Source organism: Cynocephalus volans, chromosome 6 (assembly GCF_027409185.1).
Source record: "Cynocephalus volans isolate mCynVol1 chromosome 6, mCynVol1.pri, whole genome shotgun sequence".
Lineage (NCBI taxonomy): Eukaryota > Metazoa > Chordata > Mammalia > Dermoptera > Cynocephalidae > Cynocephalus > Cynocephalus volans.
The window spans coordinates 21,390,767-21,405,214 of NC_084465.1; the positions used below are offsets into that span (position 1 = coordinate 21,390,767).

A 14,448-nucleotide genomic window follows, 5' to 3' on the forward strand; every position below is an offset into this window, starting at 1 on the left:
ATATGAAAAAACAAGGAAACATAACACTCCAAAATGAATGCAGTAAGTTTCCATTACTAGACCCCAAAGAAAATGAAATCTGTGAATTGCCTAAAAAAGGAATTCCAAATACTATTCTTAAGAAAACTCATCAAGATGCATATACAACACAACAAAATCAGAAAAACAATTCATAACCTGAAGGAGAAATTTGACAAAGAGGCAGACATCATAAAAAAGAACCAAGAAGAAATCTTGAAACTAAAGAATTCATTAAATAAAATTAAAAAATACAACCAAGAGCTTAAACAACAGGCTAGATCAAATAGAAGAAAGAATTTCTGAACTTGAATTCAGGTCACTTTTATAATAACCTTAGTTGGATGAAAAAAAAAAAATAAAGAGAGAGCAAGAGAAGAATAAAAAAGAAGGAAGAAAGCCTATAAGATCTATGGGACAACTTTACAAATCTGTATTGTGGGTGTTCCAGGAGGGGAAGAGAAGAGGAAAGGCATCAAAAACCTATTTAATGAAATAATAGCTGAAAACTTCTCAATTATTGGGAGCAATATGAACTTTCAGATCCAAGAGGCTCAAAAATCCCCAAACAGATTTAACCCAAAAAGGTCCTCTCTGAGACACATTATAGTCAGATTGTCAAAAGTAAAAGACAAGAAGAGAATTCTAAAACAGCAAGAGAAAAGCATCAAGTCACCTATAGGAAAATCTCCATCAGACTGAAAGCAGATTTCTCAGCAGAAACCTTATAAGCCAGGAGAAAGTAGGATGATATATTCACAGTGCTGAAACAAACAAACAAACAAACAAACAAACAAACAAACAAACAAACAAACAAAACTTCCAGCCAAGAATACTATACTCAGCAAAGCTATCCTTCAGAAATGAAGGAGAAATAGTGTCTTTCCCAGACAAACATAAACTAAGGGAATTCATCACCACTAGACCAGCCCTACAAGAAATCCTTAAGGGAGTCCTATATCTGGAAGCAGATGAATGATAACTACCATCATGATATCACACAAAAGAATAAAACTCACTGGTAGAGCAGATATGCAAATGAGAAAGAGAAATAAATTACATCTTATCACCAACAAGATAGAAGGGAGGGGTCATCAGGTGAATGGAAAAAATACCCTGAAGGCATTTCAAGGATCTTTGAGGCTGCCCCTCCTATCATAGGCCCAGGGGAGATAGAATGATTTTGGAGAACACACCTGAGGTGACCTCTGGGGGTTCACTGCTGAAGCCCACCTTGGGATGCTGCTCCTTGCACCTCAGCTGCTTCAGCTGCTTCGGCTGCTCCAGCTGCCCCACCTGTAACTAAATTGACCCTAGGTGCTTCTCAACCTGCTGCTTTGGAAGATACAGGCCAGAAATGTTGGTGGCATTCACATGGTATTAAGTCTGCAGGATCACAGAAGGTAAGAGCTTGTGGAAGCATCACACCCAGCTTTCAAAGAACGTGTGGAAAAGTCCTGGGGCTCAGGAAGAGATCTGTTGCAGGGGTGTAATCACTGCAGAGAGTCTTCACTAGAGCAATGCTGAGCACAAACGTGGGGTCAGAGTTGTGGCAGAGAACCCCCACCAAGGTCATGCCTAGTGGAGCCACGGGAATGGGACTGCCATGGAGACCCAGAATTGTAGCGCTACCAGAGTGGAACACCAGCCTGAGAGAGCTGAAGCATGGGCTGAACCCAGGATAGCCATAGGAGTGGGCCTGCCCAAGGACATGGAGGCCCAACCCCCCGACCAGTGTGCAGAGGATGCCAAACATGGAATCAAGGGAGATTATGTGACAGCTTTGAGATTGGATGCCTACCATGCCAGACTTGTGTAGCACCTTTCACCCCTTTCTTGTGGCCTATTTCCCCCTTTTTAAATGAGAAGATGTACACTCTGCTTGTCTCACCACTGCATCTCGGCAGTAGGTAACTTGTTTGATTTCACAGATGAGACTTTGGACTTTTGAGCTGAGACAAGTTAAGACTTGGGGAGGGAATGGATGTATTCACCTGTAAGAAGGACCTGAACTTTGGAAGCTGGGGATGGAATGCTATGGGTTAAATGTGTCTCCTGATAGTTCATTTATTGGAAACTTGATCCCCATTGTATCAGTATTAAGAGGGTGGGAAATCCAATTATGGTATTTGAAAGGTGGCGCCTTTAAGAGGTGATTAGATTCTGAGGAACATGCCCTAATGAATGGAGTGTGGATTAATGGGCGTGGTTCTCTTTACAAGGAGAGCGTGTGAGATGTTTAGCTCACTCTTGTTCACACCTTTCTCACTATGTGTTACCAAGTCAGCACCAAGAAAAAGGCCCTCACCAGATTTGTTCCCTAGACCTTGGAGTTCCCAGCCTCCAAACTGTAAGAAATGAACTTCATTTCTTTATAAATTAGCTAGTTTCAGGTATTCTGTTATAAGCAACAGAAATGAACTAATACACCTACGTTGGTGTCTGGGCTTCTGGTTGAACAGTTGCTTCTTCTATTCTTCTGGAGTAGCTTTTGAAGAGAGAAACTCTTTCCTGTGAACGTGTTCTATAGTCAGTAGGGCAGGGTGTTTTAGGTTTGGCTCTGGGTGAGCACAGTAGTGTAGTCTCTGTGTGGGTTCTTCAGCTGTATTCAGCACCGGAGTTGTTTGTGGTGCCTCCATGGTCTAGGCCCTAGGATGCTCGGCAGCTTCTTGCTGGAGTGGGTGCCACTGGCTAGAGTTGCTAAGGCTGTAGGTGGGACCTTGAGCTCCTGGGAGATGTGCTGATGTGCTCAGTGCTTCCTCAGCTGAAGTGGGTGACCCTGGATGGGGTTACTGTTGGGATTTCAGGGTTCTGGAAGAGACGCTGTGGCAATTGGATGTTCCTAAAGTAGGTGGGGTCATCGGAGTAGTGGATGGAACTGTGGACCCTTGGGTGAAGCACGGCAGCTCCTCAGCTGGAGTGGCTATCCCTGGGGGGAGTTGGCTGGGACTGCATCCAGGACCTCAGATTCTTGGGAGAGGCACTGGGTCATTCTGATTCTCCTCAGCTAAAATAGGTGACACTGGGTGGAGTTGCTGGGGTCATGGGCAAGATCTCATGCCCCTGGAAGAAGGATTGGGGTGCTCTGTAGCTCCTCAGTTGAAGCGGGTGACACTGAGCAGGCTCGAAATTGCTGCAGCTAGAATCTTGTGCCCCTGAGAGAGATGCTGGGTGCTCTGAAGCTCATCAACTAGAGTGGGCCACTCTGGGAAAGATTGCCATAGTGTGGGCAAAGCCCTGTGCCCCCAAGAGAGATGCTGGATTGCTCTGCAGGTCTGTAGCTGGAGTGGGACACCCTGGGTCAGGTTGCTGGGGTCATGGGCAGGACCCTGCATCCCCAGGAGAGATGCTTGATTGCTCTGCAGCTCCTCGGCTGGTGTGGGGCACTATGTATGAGGCTACTGGGGTTGTGGACAGGCCCCTGTACCCCCAAAAGAGATTCTGGGGTGCTTCTCAGCTCCTCAGCTGGAATGGACCACTCTGGCTGAGGCTGCTGGGGTTGTGGATGGGACCCTGCACCCCCAAGAGAGATGCTGGGTTGCTCTGCATCTGCTCAGCTGGGGTGGGTGGCTCTGGTCACCGCTGGTCAGCCATCTTGAACTGCCTCCCCCTAATGAGTGACTTAGAGTTAACTCTAATTTTCCCTTCTCAGCTCATAGTTCTACTTCACCTCCTTGGGTCATTTTTTTTCTAGCTTACCATATTAACTTGTGACTGGAGTTCAATATTGCAATATAAGCTTTATTAGATATCATCCTTTCCACGGTTTTCATTTCATTGAGTACCACATAAATGATCTGTGAACTCATAATTGTCCTGACCCATCTTAACCTAACACAAATGTTCCAGCAACAGACCATGTCCTAAAATGCACCAGTGTCCCATTAGGAATTGGCCACCTTCACAGAGCTCACTCCTCATGGTTCGCCATGCATCCAAGTACACTCTGGGTCCAGTTTTATTACAACAACATTGGATGAGTTCCAGTCTGGTGGAGTCTACTCTGATACCAGCATCCCTCATCCCAGACTGAAGATATATCTAGAAATATTGCTAAGAAATAATTTTATTTCCAACTTACTTTAAACATAAAGGGGAAACGTCACATCGTTTGGTACAGGAATTGATCTGGTGGCTCTAGTTCTTTCTGCTGCTATCTTTCTTTTTCCCTGCTGGGAGCCCCTCTTAGCCCTTGCCCCTTTCAGAGGAGGAGTTTTTGAGTCCTTCTCTGCTATTCTTCAAAGACAGAGCAGCACAAGCATCGCTGTTACACCCTCTTCATGTGTCCTTGCCGAAGAACTTTCAAATGATGTAGTAAGTAAATTGTAACTGGGTCCTCTCTACAGGGTAGGATGTGTCTTGAAAATACTGGACTTTCCAATCCAGCCCATAAATACCATTGGAATTACAATAAGTGAAATTAAATTGATATTATTTCTACTTTAGAGACACAATCAAATCCCTAGTCATGGGTAAATAGGGTTTCCTTACCTCCTCATTTCTCAACTTATCCCTTAGAAACTGCTCCACTGGCGACTTGTTCTTGTAACCCCTTGTGGTTAGCTTTACTGTACACTGTCCTACCCTAGAAAGCCAGCTCTTAAAGATTTTACTGCTTTTGAGAAGTGAAATGAAATATAAAAAGATCACTTGATATTGTATTTCTTGGTCCACTCTTTCCCCACTTATGCTGTGAAAAGTGATCCTTGAGCTGTTGATATGTAAGTTGATAGTTATGTTGGTGGGTAATCTGAGTTGCCAGTCTTTTTACAGTACTCTGGGCCAGAGCTTCAGTTGCGGAATAGACAAGGCTCAAACCAGAAACACTGTCAATACCAGTTTAAAACATCTTAAAATTACCCATGCACTGTGAGTTGTCAGGAGGGGCAGTCTGCCAGCTCTGTGATGGGCCATATACCCTCAAGGTATATTCTCCCACCAAAGGCACATGAGCCCGTTGCTGTTGGCAATCTGGACCACTCTGGGCAACACAGTGGCTCCAGATGGAGATCGGTATTGTGTTGTTTGTAAGCCTACATGTGTCCGGCTTGTGGCCCAACGTGTCATCTCGTGGACTCTAGTGATGACATTCAATGTCATACTTCCCTCTTTTAAGACTAAGGGGCATCAACATGAATGACTAGTATCTGACATTTGACTATACAGTCTTGTCCCACAAAAGGGGAGAAATTTAAACAGAGCCTCCTGTGATTCACTAGCCAGATTAGTCCATTAGCTAAGGCCCAAGATCTATATAATTACAGAGGGAATAATTGCAGATATTATTGTGTGTACAGTTGCCATATCACTCATAACTCGGTCCGTTGGCCTGACTTGGATTTGCCCTACTTCTTCCACCAGGGACCTCCTGTTGGCTGGACAGAATGCTGTGCTCTTCAGTCCCAGCCTTTCTCATTTTATCAAGTAGCACCTTCAGTAAGATACCAGCTAGTGCTTTGAATTCAAAGATTCATACAGTGGGACCCAAGTCTGTTTCTGGAGTTAGATTATCCCTTGAGGTTGTGTCTACTTTAGAGAGGGGACTATTACTTGCTCATGGATCCTATGAACCCCTCCTGCCTAGCTGCCTTTTTTTCCTCCCCCATTTTCCTTTAATTAGCAAATTTTGTTGATCAAACCATTTTTTATTTGAATGTATTTCTGATATCATTCAAGACAAGATTGGGATCACTGATCTTAGAGTTATTTGATGCCATTCAGTAGTGGTCTAATCCCGAAAAGACTACTAATCCTAGCACCAGATTACTTTGTAATGGTCTTTCAAAAAGATTCTTCTGGTTGAGTGGCTGTCTCAGGCCACATGTACACCAAAAGCCCCTTGGCAGTGCTGAACACCTGCCTCTGCCAGGTCAGTTCTCATTAGCATAGACTGTATCATCGACACCTCTGAGAGCTCAGGAGCCTTGGACTTGCGAGGACACAATAGACTAGTCTGAGCCATACCTTGTGAATTTCTGCCAGAACCATCTGCTATTCTTCTCCACTTTTGAAAGCTGCCTTTTTGCATCTACCTGTGCTCTGGCAGATAGTCCAAAAGTGTACCCAGATGTGGGTGGACTCAATAATCTCAAGTCCCTGTGCTTCCTTTTTATCTCAGGGTGGATCCAGAGTGATCAGTGATTTTTAATCTTTAAAAAACTGTTCCATGTAGCTCCAGACCAAGATATATCTAAGACCTTCACCTGTCAAGCTGGCAGTTTATTATTCACCAGGTTGGCCAATCTCAGAATGCCATGTGTTGCTCCACCTTTTCCAAGTCAGGATGTATTTCTTTAGGGAAGCCTATTCACATTCTATCGTCAATAGAATGAATAGAATCACAGTACACATGTACTTGTGTTTTTGTTTTATTTACTATATATATATTTTTTTAATGTTGTTCACAGGGAGCCTATACTTAGCTTTGGTAAATTCAAATTAAAACTAAGCATCTGCTCTGCTAAATGCTAGGGGCAGGGTTTCCCTACATGCAGCCCTACTGAGAACTACAATTCCTTATGCAGGAATCTGTTGCCTTCATACTGCCCAAGAAGAATGATCTATTTAATCTGTTTTTACTCCTACCTAAGCACTTCTGCTCAAATCCTTCCTGTGTTCTAAAGCAGCATCAGCCTCCAACACTGCAATGGCACAACTCACAAACTGTCAAACTGCATTCAGAAGTTATCCAGTGTTTTGAGGACACTGGGCAAAAGTTAGGGGGAAGAATGTTCCTGTGGCCTGAACAGTATTAATAGTGAGATTGAATGTTTATGGATATGGGTCATGCTGAGCCTGCACTGAGCACTGGATCCCAAGTGACAGAGACATCTATATACTCTTTCATTCATTTGCTATTTATTTTTCTGCTTGTGATATATGGGGTCCTCTAAAGCAGGAATCAGCAAACTATGGCACTTGGATCACATTCAACCTATGGCCTATTTTTTACTGCTCAGGAACTAAGAATGTTTTTTATTGTTTTATTTTTAAGAGATTGTTTTTTTTAAAAAAGGAATATGAGATAGAAACCACATATGACCTACAAAATCTAAAATATTTACTACCTGGCCTTTCATAGAAAGAGTTTGCCCACCCCTGTTGACCTCTAAAACACAGGGCAGGGGCTCCTCTCGCCCAGATCTAAGGGAGTCGCCTCTGCTGTTTTTCCCACATTGCCCCCACGCGTCCTACACAGTGAGCCACAAACCCACTCTTGTCTATAATATTTTAGCTCCCTCTGCTGGTCCAATGTTTTTCACCAGTGCTGTAAGAAGAGAAAGTTCTTGCAAGTTTCAACCTTGTTTCATTAATCGATTGACTGATTGGTTTAATTCACTGTGGCAGCCTATTGGGATGGAATGTAGATTCTCCATGCTTCACTGAGTAATGTTTATCTGTACACATCTCAACTCTTGAAACCACTGATGGTCAGAGACCAGCTGTACATGACAATACCAGCCATATGAAAATAACAACATGAATATAGGACCAGGAGGAATGTTACTACTCGCTGGGATACAAAGAAGTAATGGGAAGGAAAAAGTTAGCAATGATTCTGTCTTGAGGAAACAGTGGTGGCAGAAAAAGTAGAAAACTGTGGGAAGAGATGGCGAGTTCAGTTTTTAACACATTAGACCAATTTAAACTCCACCATCCAGTGTCATGGTACTATGGGCTAACATAGACCCCACTCACACTACCAATACAGGAAAATGCTGGATGAACTGTAATTTTGGATGCATACTTGAGCTTAAAACCAAGGAAAAGCCTCACTTTCTGAAACAAAGGTGGAAATTATAGCCAGAATGATGGTGCTTTTTATGGTGGGGTGAGAAATCAGACCCAGATATGCGACCAAAGTCTAGGAGTTTGGGTGTTAATGATCTACTGGAGTACTAAAAGTATATCTCCTTCAGTGAATGTGGGCCTATAATGCCTCTACCCATCGTCCCAGGGAATTAACTAGGATGCTTTTTATTCTGCCCAGGAATCTGTGGGAAGTATTGGAACATAGGTTTGCACGATAAATAAAAACTCCAGTTCTGCAACATATATGGGTGTGGTAGAAGGATTCTCAAGCTCAGAATTAAAGTAAAAATGACTCCTGTCAATGAAATACCTGCAGTTCTCAGCAGAATAAAATATGAAATCACTCTTTAAGGATACGTCCACATTCCAGGGCATGCAAGAGATCCATAGGAAAAAACACCCCCCCTGAAGATGAGCTCACAAATATAAATTTCACTTTTACACAAGGAAATAATGTATTATGAGAAGGAATAAACAGAAACAAGAGATAATAGAACAATTTGAAAGAGGATATTAAATCAGTATGTTTAAGCTAAATTAAGAGAATCAAGAAGCAATAGAAACCACAATACAAAAGAAGATAAAATTAAGTAAGAACAGGGAAATTGAAAATAGAACCATATAGAACTATGGTAATGAAAATATAGTTATTGCAACTTAAAATTCATTTAATGGACTAAACAGCATTTAGACACAGCTAAAAAGAGATTAATGAACTGAAAGACTAGCTAAGGAAATAATCCAGAATGCAGCACAGAGAGATAAAAAGATGGGAAATGTGAAATAGAAGATAAGAAATGTGGAGCTAGAAAGAGAAGCCCAAAGTGCATCTAATAGGAATTCCTGAAGATGGTAATAGAGAAGATGGAAACGTGGCAGTGTTGGAAGAGACATAATGGCTGATGTTTTAGAACAAATGAAAGATACTCAGATTGAAAAATACTCTGATTGAAAAATACTCTGATTGAAATGTCACATTGAAATACTAAGATTGAAAAAAAGCGCAAGTCCCAAGTGGAATAAATAAAAGTAAACCACAACCAGACACATTGTAATGAAACTGCAATAACAAATACAAAGAGAAAATCCTAAAAGCAACGAGAAAGAAAAGAAAAATTACCTATAAAAGAATAGCAGTTGGACATTTGGCAGCTTTCTCAGTGGCAATAGGCAAAGGTAGAAGACAATGGAATATTTTCAAAATGCTAAGAGAAAATATTATTATCCTAGAATTCTGTCCCCAACTGTAGAATTCCATATCATACAAGATTGATGGCAAAATAATGACATTTTTCATGTAAACAAAGACTGAGATAGTTTATGGGTCAGAATCCTTTGCTGAGTTAACTACTAAGAGATATTTTTCAGGAAAAAGGAAATTAGATCTTGAATAAAGGAGGGGTGGGAAAGAAGCAACAGTGAGGAAAGGAACATATGGTAAAAATACAGGTGAATTAGTCAGCTCAGACTGCCATATCAAAATACCGTAGGCTGCATGGCTTAAACAACAGAAGTTTAGTTTCTCACAGTTCTGGAGGCTGGAAGTCTGAGATCAGAGTTCCAGGGTGGTTGGGTTCTGGTGAGGGCTCTCTTCCTGGCTTGCGGACAGCTGCCTTCTAGCTGTGTCCTCACATGCCTTTCCTTGGTGCGTGCACAGGGTCAGGGATGGGGGAAGGTAAGGGGTGGAGATGGGGGTGGAGAGAGAGAGACTTTTTTTTCTTGTAAGGGCACTAATCCCATCATGGAGGCCTCACCCCTCATGACCTCATCTAAACCCATGGCCCTATCTCCAGATACCATCACACTAGGGACTAGGGCTTCAACATATGAATTTGGGGGGACAAAGACATTCAATCCATAGCATTAGGTAAATCTAAATAAGCATTGACTGTAGGAAAATGTAATAAAATTCACAATAATGACCAATGACAATGGAAAAACAAACAACAAACAAGCATTTGACAACAATAGCATGGAAATCAGAAGATGGGATAGAGGTTAAAGTTTTGTAAGGTCATTGTGTTATTTTGGATGAGACTAGAAAATTTATTTAACGATAGGTTTTGTTACGTGAAGTGTTCAAATTAAAAAGCTACAAATAACTTCTGAAAGCATAAAAGTAGAAGGTATAACATCCAAACCAGTAAAATAAAAAAGGGAAAGTAACATAAAATCAATCAATCTAGTGGATCAGGGGTTGGCAAACTATAGTCCAGGAGTCAGCTCTGGCTCATCACCTGTTTTTGAACAGCCCATGAGTTAAGAATGGTTTTACATTTTGAACTGTTTTAAAAAATCAAAAGTAGAAGAATATTTCATGACACATCAAAATTATATGAAATTCAAATTTCAGTGTCTGTAAATGGAGTTTTATTGGAACACAGCTATATTCATTTGTTCACAGCTGTCAAGAAAATTTGCAACAGCGTGCATGGCCCACAGAGCCTGAAATACTCCCTGTCTGGTCCTTCACAGAAAAAGTTTGTGGACTCCTGCAATGGAAAGTAGAAAACAGAGAAAAATATAGCAGCAAGACGTTCAGTACATTGCAGAGCGATGCTAATGTTACAAGTCATCGTCACCATCATTACTATGATTAATAGATAATTTTGAGGCCTATTTCCTGGAAAGCTTCATATTAAGTGAAAATATCCAATAGGCAGTTGGAAGTAGACTGGAGAGAGGTGCAAGATCAGAGCTCTTCTTCCCTCAGTTCCTTTAGGATCCAGCTTCACTCCTGAATACCTCGGAATGCACCACTAGGGGTGACCACGTTTAGCAGAGGGCTGGCCCAGGCCCACGGTCCTGCTGCGAGCTTTGGGGTGCCTGACCTCCATGCTTCCCCTTTAGTTGCAGGGTGCCATCATGGTTGCTTCCTGTGTCCAGATGCTAGTGGGCTTCTCAGGCCTCATGGGCTTTCTCATGCGCTTCATCGGCCCCTTGACCATTGCTCTGACCATCTCCCTGGTGGCCCTGCCTCTCTTCGATTCTGCGGGCAGTAACGCTGGGATCCACTGGGGGATTTCTGCCATGTAAGTCAAGTCCTCTCTGGGGAGAGAGTGCCTTCTGAGTTCTCTTTGGTGGAAGATCACCCAATAGGAATATTATTCTCCTATGAGGAGTCCCAGATATTGGCAAACTCTTGTGGTTTACAATTACTTTCATGAACATTATCATACCTTAAAAGCGTTGAAGTTGCACTTCTAATTCATTATTACTGCTAGCTATTATTATCTCATTAGCATGGACAGACAATGAGTTGATGAGTATAAGAATACTTAATGTTCACAAAAAATTGATCCTGCCAGCCCCCTGCCAACTAGGCTTTTGTTGAGCAAGTGTTTGTAAACCCCTGGCATCTGGGAAGGGTGCAAAGACATGGCCTCAGCTCTGAGGCGTGTTATAGTCTAAGAGAGAGATAAGACTGGGATCTGAGTACCTCTGACACCAGGAGGTAGCAATGTGGGTCGTGGGGTGCTGTGCGCACGCAGGAGAGGGGGCAGTGGCAGCCAGCTGGGAGGATCGGGAAGGCTCCGTGGGTAAAGAGGACTCAAACATTTCCACTGAGCTTTGAAGGGACTTGGGGATGACACTGGACACTCTCATTCACTCTGCCCCTTGTGGTCTGAGGTGAGGTGTGAGGCCATCAGACCCGCAGAATGACCTGGGAGATGAGATGGTCCTGCCTTTGGTCTCAGTGGCTCTAACTGCTGGGTCTATCCAGCTGCCAACAGCTATTTCTCTTAGGCCCTCCAGAAATAATAGTGTCCTTTCCCACTGTTCCTCTTGCGCCACCAGCAGCTTGTAAAAGGGGACAGTTTTACCTTTTCAGAGATGGCAGGACTCTGCCTGTGCTGCAGAGACCACTGGTCCGGGAGACACGTGGTGGCTCAGCTTCCCCGACCACCGCAGAGCCTAACGCAACACTTGCTCAGGATGACCCCCAGCTCACCGGCTGGAGTGTGGCTGTTTCTGTTTCAGGACCATCTTTCTCATCATGCTGTTTTCTCAGTACCTGAAAAATGTTGCGGTGCCCGTGCCTGTTTGCGGAGGAGAGAAGAAGTGTCACGTCTCCAAATTGTACCTGTTCCAGGTCTTCCCTGTAAGAAGCACCCCCACCCCCTTCCGTTCTTTGCCGATTCACCTGGAGAGTGCCCCTCTCCATGCCTAAATGGCTCCCAAACCAAATGCTCCCCCATCTCAAGAGAAGGCCCCTGGCTGTGGGTGGAATCGAGGTCATCCCTAGATGCTTTTCTCTCAGGAGCAGAGAATCCTGCCCCAGCTTGCTCTGGGACCAGTGTGGGATGGCCTTCTCATGTGACCCAGCCCATCCTCACAGCAAGGTGCTGGGGAGACAGCCAGGTGTGCCTTTCATTACAGAAAACGAGGGCCCGAGGGCGCCTGGGCTTGGCCAAGTTGTTGAGATCAGTGTCTTTCTCAGTGTCTCATGGGCAGTTCAGGTACCCTGTGATGCTGATGGCACCCCCCTTTGCAGAGCCTTCTCTGTTGTGTGTGTAGCTGCCAACCACATACATAGGTTTTCAGGTTTAATTTAACCTCAAACTGTATTTCTCTTTGTAAAAAATACTTTCACGTAACAATCTCATTGCTCCTCAACAACCCCGCAGGCCAGTGATCCTAAAATGCAGTGTGCATAAGAATCACTTGGGGGCTTTGCTAAAAATATAGATTTCTGGGGTCCCACCCACAGAGATTTAAAATCTATGTATCTGAGGACCTCATTCTCAGAAACCCTGTGCCAGGCTCTGCAAAGCCGTGATTGTAATTCCATTGCTCAGATGAGGAAACTGAGGCTCAGAGAGCTTGCTCTAAGGTCATGTGGTCAGCAAACATGGAAGGAGAGCCAGATTGTAATCCTCCTGCCCAGGGCTGTGCCCAATTTACTGCACATTTCTGCCCCGACTTGACACAAAGTCTCCCTGGAGTTTATTTTCTCCCGTTTCTAGCCTGTGCCTTTAATGTGAAGATGTGTCCATTGACACACCAGAGTATTCCAGTGACTATTGTTACTGGAAGGGCAGGGGACTCTTCTTTATTTCAAAGGGCTCTCCTGCGTCCCTCCTTTGCCACCCCTAGGGGAGGAAGGCAGGTGAGGGACAGGCTGAGTGGAACGTGAGTGGGGTCTCCCCCTGCAGGTGCTGCTGGCCCTCTGCATCTCATGGCTCCTCTGCTTCCTGCTGACTGTCACCAATGCCCTCCCCTCAGCCCCAACAGCCTATGGGCACCTGGCCCGCACTGACACCAAGAGCAGCACGCTGAGCCAGGCGCCCTGGTTTCGCTTCCCTTACCCAGGTAATGAGAGGTGGGACGCCCCTTCTTGCCCGGGACACATGTTTCCCGGGACTGTCCTTGGGGCCCAGGGCACTGGATGGGGAGTTGAGTTGATTGGGGACAGGCTCCCCCACCCAGGCCTACCTCGGAGCTGGGCTACCCCTCTCATCCCTTGCTCACATTGTTCAGAACTCATAAGCCTGGGGTTCTGGGAGGGAAGAGAGAGAGCTCCTGACCTCCAGCCAGACCTTCGGGTCTCCTGGATTTGGTGGATCTCACACAAGGCAGGCGTGGCATTGAATTAGAATATTTCTGGGGAGACCAGGGCAAGGGCATCCCTTAGGTCACTTCTGGTCTCCTTTCCCCATGATTCTTGGCTCAGGGTGTCTAAGGTTCCTGAGAGGGCTGCCTGGCCTCCTGCACTGTGGACCTCGGGCCTCCCAGTGGAAGTCTCAGCTTCCAAAAGCTTCGAGGCCTTCCCAGGCAGAGGTTGGTGGCTGGCTCTTTGTGTGCACAGGGGCCTCAAGCTCTGGGCTTCTGACCCACCTCGGGGAGAAATGATAGCACAGGAATCTGAGCCAGAGCCTCTGGCTGGTGACAAGGGTTGGAAGACATCCTGTCCAGTCTTTAAAGACTTCCAGAGACCCCTCTGGTGAAGAACTTATTTGGGGCTCAGCAGCCTCTTACTCTCTGAATGAACATTCCTCTGCATTGCATCTCCAGGCCAGTGGGGCCTCCCCACCATCAGCCTGGCTGGTGTCTTTGGGATCATCGCAGGGGTGATCTCTTCGATGGTGGAATCGGTAGGTGATTATCATGCCTGTGCCAGGATGGTGGGGGCCCCGCCCCCTCCGAAGCATGCCATCAACCGCGGCATTGGCATCGAGGGTCTTGGCTGCCTGCTGGCAGGTGCCTGGGGGACAGGCAATGGCACCACCTCCTTCAGCCAGAACATCGGGGCGCTGGGCATCACCAGGGTAAGGCTGCTGATGGAGGCTCCTGGGGACAGCTGGGCACCTGACTCTGCCACTCCAAGTATTAGTTTCAAATTGCCACCATAACAAGTTATCTCAGACTTAGTAGCTTCCAACAACCCACACTTATTATCTTACCAATCTGGAGGTCAGAAGTCAGACATGGGTCTTGGGGAACTAAAATTGAGGTGTTGGCAGGGCCGTGTTCCTTCCTGGAGGCTCTAGGGGAGAATCCATTTCCTTGCCTTTTCCATCCTCTAGAAGTGGCCATGTCCCTGGGCTGTGGCCCCTTTTTTCCTCTTCAATGCCAGAAACATTACATCTCTCTGACCTTTCTTCTGTAGTCACTTCT

The 14,448-nt window shown here is 44.9% G+C and overlaps 1 protein-coding gene across 1 annotated transcript in view; it reads left to right on the top strand.

Moving 5' to 3' along the window:
* The window catches only part of LOC134379636 (solute carrier family 23 member 1-like), a 58,435-nt gene that overhangs the window by 36,785 nt on the left and 7,202 nt on the right, over positions 1 to 14,448 (top strand). The window contains 4 exon segments of the mRNA XM_063098649.1: positions 10,681 to 10,862; positions 11,812 to 11,932; positions 12,987 to 13,143; positions 13,846 to 14,099. Of these exon segments, the coding sequence (XP_062954719.1) occupies positions 10,681 to 10,862; positions 11,812 to 11,932; positions 12,987 to 13,143; positions 13,846 to 14,099 (714 nt within the window).